This window comes from Periplaneta americana, chromosome 16 (genome assembly GCF_040183065.1).
Source record: "Periplaneta americana isolate PAMFEO1 chromosome 16, P.americana_PAMFEO1_priV1, whole genome shotgun sequence".
Lineage (NCBI taxonomy): Eukaryota > Metazoa > Arthropoda > Insecta > Blattodea > Blattidae > Periplaneta > Periplaneta americana.
This window is the reverse complement of record NC_091132.1, coordinates 161,020,448-161,031,601: the sequence shown is the minus strand read 5'-3', so window position 1 is coordinate 161,031,601 and position 11,154 is coordinate 161,020,448. Positions and strand designations below refer to the sequence as shown.

The 11,154-nt window shown below is 32.2% G+C and overlaps 1 protein-coding gene across 1 annotated transcript in view; it reads left to right on the top strand.

Annotated features, from left to right (window-relative positions):
- The window catches only part of LOC138691647 (zinc finger protein 227-like), a 33,876-nt gene that overhangs the window by 11,880 nt on the left and 10,842 nt on the right, over nt 1–11,154 (top strand). Inside the window, exon 3 of the mRNA XM_069813833.1 lies at nt 5,953–6,053. Within this exon, the coding sequence (XP_069669934.1) occupies nt 5,953–6,053 (101 nt within the window). The remainder of the gene's footprint in view (nt 1–5,952; nt 6,054–11,154) is intronic.

Genomic DNA, 11,154 nt, shown 5'->3' with positions numbered 1-11,154 from the left:
ATAGCTAGGGGTGAAGATTAGGCTATACTATACTGTTCATAAGCCAAAAGTCATATGTTGGATATCGTGTGGAATGTCTTCTTGTGCTATGAGTTGTCCCTAATGGTGTTTACGCTTACTTCCAGGCGAGAAATGATTGAATTGCCAAGTTTTGGCTTAACTTTATTGAATGGAGAAGTGTGAACTGTGGTGCTTTTGGGTAGAACTATACACAGTGGAGTAGTCTAGAAACTCAGCAATCCATTCTCACAGGGAAAAAACCGTACTAGTGGAGTGGCTGCGTTTAATCTTTCGTACAATAACCATGTCAAAATGTAGGTACGCTTACACAAGCGAGAAACATTTCAAGAGCCATATCTGTCAACACGTCGGAGTAATACATTACCTTGGCAACGCTTATTTGCGTACAAGCACTCCAGAATCCTTTCCGTTTGAAGGGTATGGCTGTTTTTTTTGTACTGACAGGTGTGAACTGTTACTCCTCCGGAAATTCACTGTAACTGGTAATAGCGATTTTATGAGAGAATTTTTGCGCGTTCAATAATATTTACGTAAGATAAGGGCTTTTATTCTTGGAAAACTGCAGTGATTGCATTGCAGCCTTAATATCAAAAACTTGCTGACAAAAACCTTGTGATTAGCATGAAAATCTTTAAGGCCCATTCACAATGAAAATTAAACATAACCGTTGCATAAACACAGAATTTTGCGCCCAGGCTACCAAATGGGATCATTCACAATGATTCACATAAGCACTGACATAAACATTACCATAAGACGTTAACATGAAAGTTTGCAAACTCCAAATTTTCATGCTTATGCTCACGTTATTTGCAAACAGAACACAATCGTGGAGCGCTGCTGTATACGACAGAATATGAGGAAATGGCGTCACTGTTATGTTTCCATGGTTACCAAGTATGTTTGCTGTTATGTTTATGTTCCCATCGTGAATGATGGTACGAGTTCATTGATTTTACTGTAACGTTAAGTTAACGCTTACGTTATGTTTAATTTTCATTGTGAATGAGCCTTTATAACCCGGTTTTGTTGTCCTTCAAGGTAGTCTTCTGATCTGCTCTCGTTTCCACTCCAGAGCTGTCACATATACATGCCTACGTCACATCCGCTATGACTGGCATATCGGTCAGAGATGACGCTTTCTCGCAGCTTCGACTTTGGAACTAATGAGAGTTGGAACCAGTGACATCTCACGGTAACAAGATCACAGGTTTATAAGTTACACCTGAGCGCTATTGTTGAATGAATTCTCTGGATTCAGGTTACTTACAAGGGCATGCACGCATATATACTGGGGAGATGTTTTCCATTTGAGATATTATTATTATTATTATTATTATTATTATTATTATTATTATTATTATTATTATTATTATTATTATTATTATTATTAAATTGATATGAATTTAAAAACATTTCTGATGACTTGTTCCAGTTAACTAAAGTGCCCTGAATCCGAATCTGTATTCGTATTTTAATTACCACCCTAGATTTTTTTATAATTTTGAAAATGAAAGTGAAGAAATGTGAAAGTTGACAAATATGATAAAAAAAAATTCAATACAATAATTTAAGTTGTATAATTGCGTGTAGATACTGAAAGTAGTTGGTTCCGGGCCTGTATTCATATTTTCTTAAACTTTGAAAATATTGAGAAAAAGTTCAAAATTTAATCAAGAATATCAAAAAATCAAATAATGTACTGAGTAATATTTTTAAAACATATTTTAATGCCGTAATTTAACTTTGGGGATTATAAAATTATTAAAGAATCCCTTGAGTATTAATAGAAATATTTTCCAGTAATAAAAATTATTATATATATTTAATATAATATTATATTATATTCATTCCTATAAATTATTATTAATATTTTCTTGCTCGGCGGAAAAGGCACGTAATTAAAAAAAAAGGAATTTTTCAAAAGTGACTTTTTTATTTTACTCTCAACAAAATATAAGTATAATAATGAAATTCATGTATATTGGTCAAAGTAAGACCATTTTCAATGTAACATACAATAAATTTTATCATTTTAATTAGAAACTAATACATGACTTATGTGATAAGGTACAACAGAAAAATCGACTTTTTTTACTTATGTACTTTTTCCCGACGACCAAAAAAATTTTATACTCATTCAGACGTTCAAAATGACGCACCATTTTGTTGTCCTTCGGGGGATCCCTCTTTATGCATCAACAATAATATTGCTTCACTTCATTTGGTACCATATTTCCATGTTTATCAAATCCTGATCAAAGTAGAATGCACTCATCAGGTAATCAATACATCTCTGAGATCGATTCCCAGATTCATTATTTATCTTTGGAATTCTTCTTGGCGGTGCACATCAAGAGGAAATAATTTTATTGCACTAATGAACATATGTTCTGTTCATAAAATAAACACAAATTTAACTCTTATACCTGCCAGTTTCTAGAAGTTCTACACGAATCAATATAGAAATGAAGTGAATTTTTTTTTCAAGTTTTCCTAGCAATATTAAACAAGAAAATTAAACTTATGTTTTCTTTGTTCATAACTTTTAATCTATATTGTACAATAAGATTTTAGTGATGCCATTATGTCTAAATTACCAGCCTTTACTTAATAATAATAATAATAATAATAATAATAATAATAATAATAATATATAATGATAATAATAATATAATTTATCTATGGGTATATACTAATTTGAGTTTTGCGACGGTTTCATGAGCACGAAGGACTTATTAATTGCTACTTTGTCCTGTATTTTACAGAATGTATACTAGTCCACATTACCCATTTTTAACTTACGCCACTTCTGCTCTGAACGGCTCAATTATGAAATTGCTTTATTTATGATATTCCCAATGCTCTGCATATAGCAACGTAATCAAATATATACTAGACATTTACCTGCTGCTACAAGACAGCAATGTGGAGAATCTGTAGCTCCGTAGACACTCCTAACTCTAAATCGACCTCAAAATCATTATATTCGGTACCTTTCTTTTTCCTGGACTTTTTCTGAAATACGTCAAAGGATACTGTGACCTTTCCTATAAGAATAACCAGAAACTGTCAATTTGGTCCCCCAATGCACTATGCTCTGCTTCTACTGCTAATGGCAAACCTAAACTTGAAGTCAGAAGAATTTCGTTCTTCAGAAGTTGCATTCACTCCTGATTTACAGCCGAATGCAGCACACTATTTCGCCATAATAATGGTAAAATTAAAAAGGTTTTATTTAAAGAAGTTTTTCTTGCGCCTAAACGTCCATTTGCCACCTTAATTAGAAGGAGATAGACAGGCGATTCAAGAGGGCCAATAATATGGAAGTAACACGCCACATGTTTTTTTGCAGCTTTTGTATATAGCGGTGGACGAATTGAATTGAAAGAGAGAGAAAAGGAAAAACGTATAAAATACAAGGAAGTTTGGGGCTTACGAAAACCAGTGGCGTATACTGGTTAAAGGGTTTGGGCTACCGCTGACCCTATTATTACACAAAATATATCTAACAATTACTTTAATTTTAATTACTATGGTAAAACTAATAATACAAAATTATTACATTATGTTATATTATAAACTTTGTCTTTTGTAATTTCCTTGGGCTACCACCGGTAGCCCGCAAAATACGCCCCTGACGAAAACCGAATACGTAAACTCCCAAGCCTGTTCGCCACTTGTCTCAGTGTGGTTTCGCTGCTCCACTGAAAAAATGTTGAAGGGGAAACAACCGAAAATAGACGTGACGCAATAGTTATCACTTAACAGTGAAGGGGGGGGGGGTAGTCGTTAGAGAAGCTGACTTGAGGATCACAAGAAGAAACGCAGGAAGGTGTAAGTCTGCACATTGGGAAAGGTACTTTGTCTCTTCACAGTGCCAGTGGAGTCCAGTAAACTCGCTCATATGACAAGTGTGATGTTCGAAGGCAGAGCCAAGATCTCCAGAAAAAACACCTGGATTTGTAAGTCTGAACTGTAAAAGTCCCCTGTGCGAATAAAGTCGAGGAACTCGCTCAAGTAACAGGCTAATATATGAAGCTATGCCAATGCATCTATGTAGAAAATTGTTTGCAAAATCAACGGAATCTTTATGGTTAAAGGAATGTAGGTTCGTGGCCCATTTATTTTAAGGTTCATCCCGATATCTGTTTTAGAGGTTTAGGAAAACCTTAGGCAGGATGAATTTGTATAGAGGTATTGTGTATAGTTTACAATGTTGATATAACCAACGAGCACAGAATGCTGAATGCTGTGCTCGTTTGATATAACTAGTCATAAGTAATCCAGCACAGTGTTGCCAACACATAAATTGTATTCCCGTCAGTCTATCACCTGGAAATGCGTGAGAATCCGTCAAAATTAAAAAAAGTAAGACTCACTCAATATATCTATATACAAATAAAAGAAGATATTAACGCAATTTCCTTACAATCTTGATTAAATTAACAGTCTGCCTCTAGTTCTGCAGTTGATGTATTTTGTTGGTCTAAGCTCCCCCAAAAATTAAACAATTACAAATGACAGCACCTAAAAAAGTCAAGGGACAATGTAAATCGTAATTTCCGCCAGAAAATTCGTCCCCCTTCAAAGCCATTCTTTTCCCGTCTGCTATATTGAAATTCCGTCACTTTTGACGGAATTTCCGTTCTGTTGGCAACACTGATCCAGAAACCAAGGTGTCACGGTCTTCTATATGAATTGCTATCTAGGTATAGGTATTTTAATTATACTTTGTAAGAAATATACTAATATAAATTTATCGTATCAGGTCTTATTATTCTATGCTAATTTGGCCTTCACCAGTGCTTAAAATTGACTGCTGAAAACAGGTATGTAAATGTGATTTTTTTTTCACTGAGCAGTGGGTAATATACTATTGCATTGTATTCCACAAATATAAGGAGGAAACGACGTCCGAAAACTTTCCTTCATTGCTTACAATCCATTGTGCTATACAGCGACTTGTCCTAGAGGTATGTATTTAATTCTTTGCATATTACTGTAAAAAAAGCGGTGCAGGTACATATTTACATATGAAGGGTACACGGGAAAAATGATCAAGGTCCATCAAAAATTGAAATTGAGTTAATAATGCTATCTTATAGTGGAAAGGAAGTACTATCATGTGGTCTAGCCACTAATAAGAAATCATCGTTCTTGACATTTCCTTACGTCAATTTCTATTAAATACAGACATTACAAAGTATTAAGTGCTTAAACTTTAAAATTCGTTTTTCCCGAAACTTTCTAAAATGGACCTTGATCGTTATTCCCGTGTAACCTTAATATAAAACGTGTAATTAGTTATTCCATAAGGTGCACATTTTTTATTACACTTATTCTCTTTGTATTACACTCTTAACAGTTTGAAATTTCGTATTAATATTAATTATTCCTTAAGGTTCAGATTATTTATTACGCGAATTCTTTCTGTGTCTCACGCTTACCAGTTTGAAATTACGGATAAATTACTATTGTATGCAGTTTTTATTAATATTACTATTATTTTCAATTTTATTTTTAAGAACGGTAAATATTATTCATGTTTGTTTCTTATATTCTAAAAATTATTTTTATGAGCAAACTCAGTTATTAAGGAGCACGGCGATGTTAAATTGTACGTCAAATTTGACATAGAACCGCACAGTAATCTGTTTTAACCAGCAGATCGCATGTGAAACTTTGTGATAAACTATGTCGTCAATCGTACGGCTTGTTTTCTAAAACAGTTACTGTAACTTTTCCCTAGACTCACATGTTCATCTACACTTTCATTTGTTTTTGTGTTAATTATTGCGGAATATGTTCGCGCTCGCATACATAGAAATACTCACTCAACGCAGATGTAGAATGATTACTTACCAAGCCAGTAAGTCTATCCGAATCGCTTACATTCTGCAGGTTAAGTTATTTAATTTCCTTTTTCAGTCGTAATGGATCACTTGAAGATGATGGAACCTGACTCCGACCCACTTGCTATACAAACAAGTGATAACGCAGATATAGAAGAGAGGAAGCTTTTATCTGAGGTATATTGAAAGCAATTACTTTTTTTTTTCTAAATACATCATTTATAACTGGGGAGCATATACCAGTGTAACTAAATATTTTTCTTGAACGTGATGAAACACAATAAACGAAGTTGAAACTTGTGAATGTGATATGGCAATCGTAAATACGTATTTCCTCAAGTTTAGAGAGCTACTAAACAGTATATCAATCACAGTCTACTATATACAGTCGCGAAGCTTGAAGTGTTTTTTTTTTTGCAAATCTCGTGATAAAGCGGTCCAAGCGGTTAGCAACTAGAAACAATAGACTGTCCATGGTCGACATTGGACTATGTTGTATTTCTATCAAGTGCTGGCTCGTTGCGTATTTCACATTGATGCTTGTGAAATGTTCGTTATTGGTTATAATGAAAATGTTAATGGCTAAAATATAATAATTGGAATAATAATATGGGACAAGGCAAGGAGGAGACGTTTGTAGTGCTATAAATTGTAGCAACAGTAAGAGAAAGAGGCCAGAGTTATCCTTTTTCCGGTTTCCCAAAGATTCAGAAAGGTTCCACAAGAATGCTGTGCAGAAACAAAACTGTTAATTTGAAGTTCTTTGTGACTGTTAGAATACATTATATCCTTAAATTTCACAATGAAATGTTTCAGTCTAATCGAAAGGACATTAGATAGCGGTTAAAGTTTGTCACTTAGGCTGCTAAATTTCCAGACAAATAAAGGTTAGGTCTACTTTTTTTTTTTTCAGAGGATATATTTTTAATTGTAGCTATTGATTTTGTTATTATTTTTATGTGTTATTTTACTAAAGACGTAGAAAAATTAAGTTTGTTTTAATGAAATTTATTGATCACGTTTTATTTTCAATTCTGGTGGGATTATTATTGCTTAGGCCTACTTTTTTCTTCAGAGGATATGTTTTTAATTATAGCTGTTAATTTTGTTGTTATTTTTATTTGTTGCTTTACTAGAGACGTAGAAAGGGTCTGTTACAATAAAATTTATTGATCACGTTTTATTTCCAATTCTGGTGTGATTATTATTGCTTAACCTCATCCCACTTAGTTAACTACGTAAGCCTACACGACAAGTACTGGTACACGTAAGTTACTCTATTAATTCATATTTCCATTATTATTGTTGTAAAGAGAAATGCAAATTAATATTTATTGTTTTCATAGTTAATTATCGCTATAATCTTGAATGAGTGAAGCTATTATAGTAAATTTCAGTTCGTTTTGCACAAACAAAAATTATATTAACTTATTTCTTGCAGGTATCTTCGAGTTTATGGTGGAATTTAATATACTTCATTAAAATAATAAATTAACTTTATGCATTTAATGTTTCAATAATGGAAGGAAGATGTTAATTTTTCCAAAAAAACATGACAACGAAAGTGTAACATATTTTGTCGGCTGCTAGGAGAGAGATCTGCGATAATGAGGCGATAGTAGCGATCCTAGTGGTGGGCAACTACCCATGTTTGCATTTTTACTACATATTGAGCTTCGCGACTGTATATAGTAGACTGGGATATCAATGTTATGAAAGGATCAATGAACGTGAACAAGAACGAGGGGTCCTGCAACATATAATTTCTAAAAGTGTTTATTTTTGCTGAAGCTGGCTTCATTCACCTTCATTTGAAATACACAACCTATAAGAGCTCAGGTTTAAACAAAGAGTTATTTTGTTAGCTGTGTTATAAATCAGTAAGTCAAGATCAGTGCTCTCACGTATGCCATTGACTGTGTGGAAACAAGAACTTTCAGATCAGTACCCTCTTAAACTTCGCAAGTCTGTCAACGTCCTGGATGAGCCAATATTTGCTGTTTTCATTTTCTTGGTTTGTCCATATACTTTCCTGCACAAATTTGTAGTTTAGGAAGTATGACAGTGATTGATCTACAACTGTAGCATTCACTGCCTCATTAAGTTTTCCTTGAACTCAACCTTTTCATCTTGGTCCATTATTGTTTTTATTGTTTGTTAATGATATCTTGTATTGTATACAACATTCTAAAATGTTATTATTTGCCGATGATATTAAATTCTATAAAGAAATTGAAACTATATCTGATTTTAAGGTAAGCTTACTTAATAAAATATTACATACTAACATATTTGGGGTATTAATATTAAAGTGCTATCCAATAGTCATAAATGGATACGTATGACATTTTCAAAATTACAAAAAATAATAATAAATTTTCAATTGAAATAGAGCCAAAGTTTTACCTGCAGAAACATAGTGAATTAGGTATATTATTTGGCAGTAATTATATATTTCATAGTCATATTAATAATATAAATTTATCCTATAAAAGATTAAGTTTTTTTATGAGAAATTCTTGTAAATTTAAAGTCAAAACTATAATAATTTAGTATACTTCCATTGTTGGATGTAAATTAGTATATGTTGCTGTTATCTGGAAACCAGTTACTAACAAAAATTTTCTGTTACTAGAAAAAAATACAAAATAAATTTCTAAACTGGTTATATTATAGATTTTGTAATAATTATCCTACTTGTGAGAGTTATGCTACAATGCTTCAACATTTCTATTTTACTTGTTTGCAAATTAGACCAAATTCTCAATCTTTAAACATTCTTTCTAAAATTATTAACGATAATTGATACTGTGTTGCTTTATTTTATTATATAACATTTTATGCACGCAAGCATAATACAAAATTTCGAAATTTATATTTCATACCAAAGGCAAATATAGAATCGCACAAAAATTCCACAGATTTCCGAATGTTACAGTTATACAATAAGTTATATCCTCATTCATATGTCGACATTTTCAATATGAATTTTGCAACATAGATAATAATTTATCACATTTTCCAAAATATGTTTTTAGTTAATTTGAAGCTTCTTTTACACCTTGATTTCATTTTATTTTCTCTCCCTGTGTTCTATTTTGTTTTGGTTTTTAATAAGGGAATGTTTTCTTTTCTTTGTTTATGTTTATAAATTAGTTTGTCAGTCTTGAACATTGTAATTGGGCTTTGCCTGTTATATACAATAACAAATAAATAAGTTCAAGCTATTTCTGTTTCGTCGGTGATGACAAACTACCGCCATCTTAAAGGCTGTGACACTATATCTGACTGACACAGTCTGATCATAGCGCTACCTACTCTGTGTTTCTTTGAGTTGTTTTACACAAGCAGGAGTCCTTGAATCCCAACGAGCTAGATACTATAGAGAGGCTAAAGACTTCTGAAAGTTGAAGACTATTGAACATTGGTCCGCAATATTTTGGTTAGTCAAAACAAAGGGGCGTGGCTCGGATGTTGTAGCAAAAGACTGTGATGAAGTTAGTATTATTGTGAATTGAGTTACATATTAAGATTATGTTAATAAGTAAAAAGTAAAATACCCACAAAACTTTACGTTTTATAACAGCTGTAGGCCAATGTTTTTATTACTTTCACTAAATATAGCCCAGATATTAAATGACAAGCTATACTCAATGCAACCAAAGCAAAGCACCTAAAGACGGATGAATGTATTCGGCAGAAGAAAAATAAACAATTTTTTGACTTCGTCACAAATTTAATGACTTTAGCTAATCCAACCTAATATGAAATCATGTAATTCAGTGCTCACCAGGTGATTTCAAGAGAGACGACGTATGTAACTGATAGGAGTAAAATATAGGAAAGGTAGTGGCGAAAATTAAAAAAAAATCCAATAATTAAGTTATTGAGAAAAATTTATTTGAAATTGGAATTAACACAGAGAACTTTTGAAAACTGGAATTATTAAAACTACAAATAACCTCTTAGCATACAACATAATAATTAAAGAATGACACTAATAGAAAGTTACTCGTGATCATAACTCACCACATTTATTGAAACGTTAAGATACTTACGATTAACATTGTTATCAGAAACAACAGGAGCCACAGCTAGCTACACTTCTTTTCGCGTGATGGAGACATCGTGTAGTCTAATATAATTTGAAACAAATATTGTCGCATGAAGGAGACATCGTGTAGTCTAATATAATTTGAAACAAATATTGATCTCACACGTGTCTCGCAACTAAGTAGAGGCTTTTGCAGAATAAAACTGTTCTTACATTATTTTGAACAATAATGACAAATTGTGTGTGATGCAAGTGCTAACTTTCCTCTTTGTTAACAAAAAGTGCCCTACGCATTAATAAAAAGAAAATTGGAGTAGGCCCTACACACACAATAAATACTAAACTCTTGATGGTACAAACTTATTAATACAGATATTTCGCTTATGCTCAGTCCGTCTTATCTTATAATTCTCTGGGGCAATTTTACTTTATTGAGAGGGGTTAATTATCCAGCAACGAATATTATGATTTACTGTACATTTAATTTAAATCCGAGGGAATGAGACATTTTTGGAAATTTTAAAGTCTTAATCATTACTCTTTCATTTATAAATCAGCTTTTTACAAAACCAATAGCGAAATGTTTAAATTAAATATTGATGTATCCGAAAAATATAATTTATTTTATTTTACCTGGCAGAGTTAAGGCCTGCTCTTCCACTGACCCAAGTCTACAATTGATACAAATAAATAAATAAATTAATAATAATAATAATAATAATAATAATAATATGTTGTGAAATATTATTATTGAAAGTGAATCATACAAGAATATGAAATAAAGTATTAATTGGAAACTACAGGACACCTTATTATTCAAAGAGGCAGTGTACCAGAGTCCGTGGATATACAAGAGTAGCGCAATCACCGAGTCGGTCGCCATTGTTAGTCCGTTTCAACACGCTAGGGATAGGAATATTTAAAGTAAAACTCAGATATTTTTAATTTGAAGGGCAAAAACTTCTAAAGGATCTTCTTACATTTTAGAACATTATTGTCAGTCAACATACTAATGTATAAAAACTTTATTTAATAATTATTACAGCATAAATATACATTTAAGTGTTCAATACACTCCTTCATAAATGTCACAGTTACAGGTATTACAGCAACAAGAACTTAATAAATTACAAGTAACAAATGAAAACAACAATGTTGCAAATAAAATAACAATAAATCTAAACATTTCCAACTGCATTTCTCGTGAAAACTCTCCGACTTCCG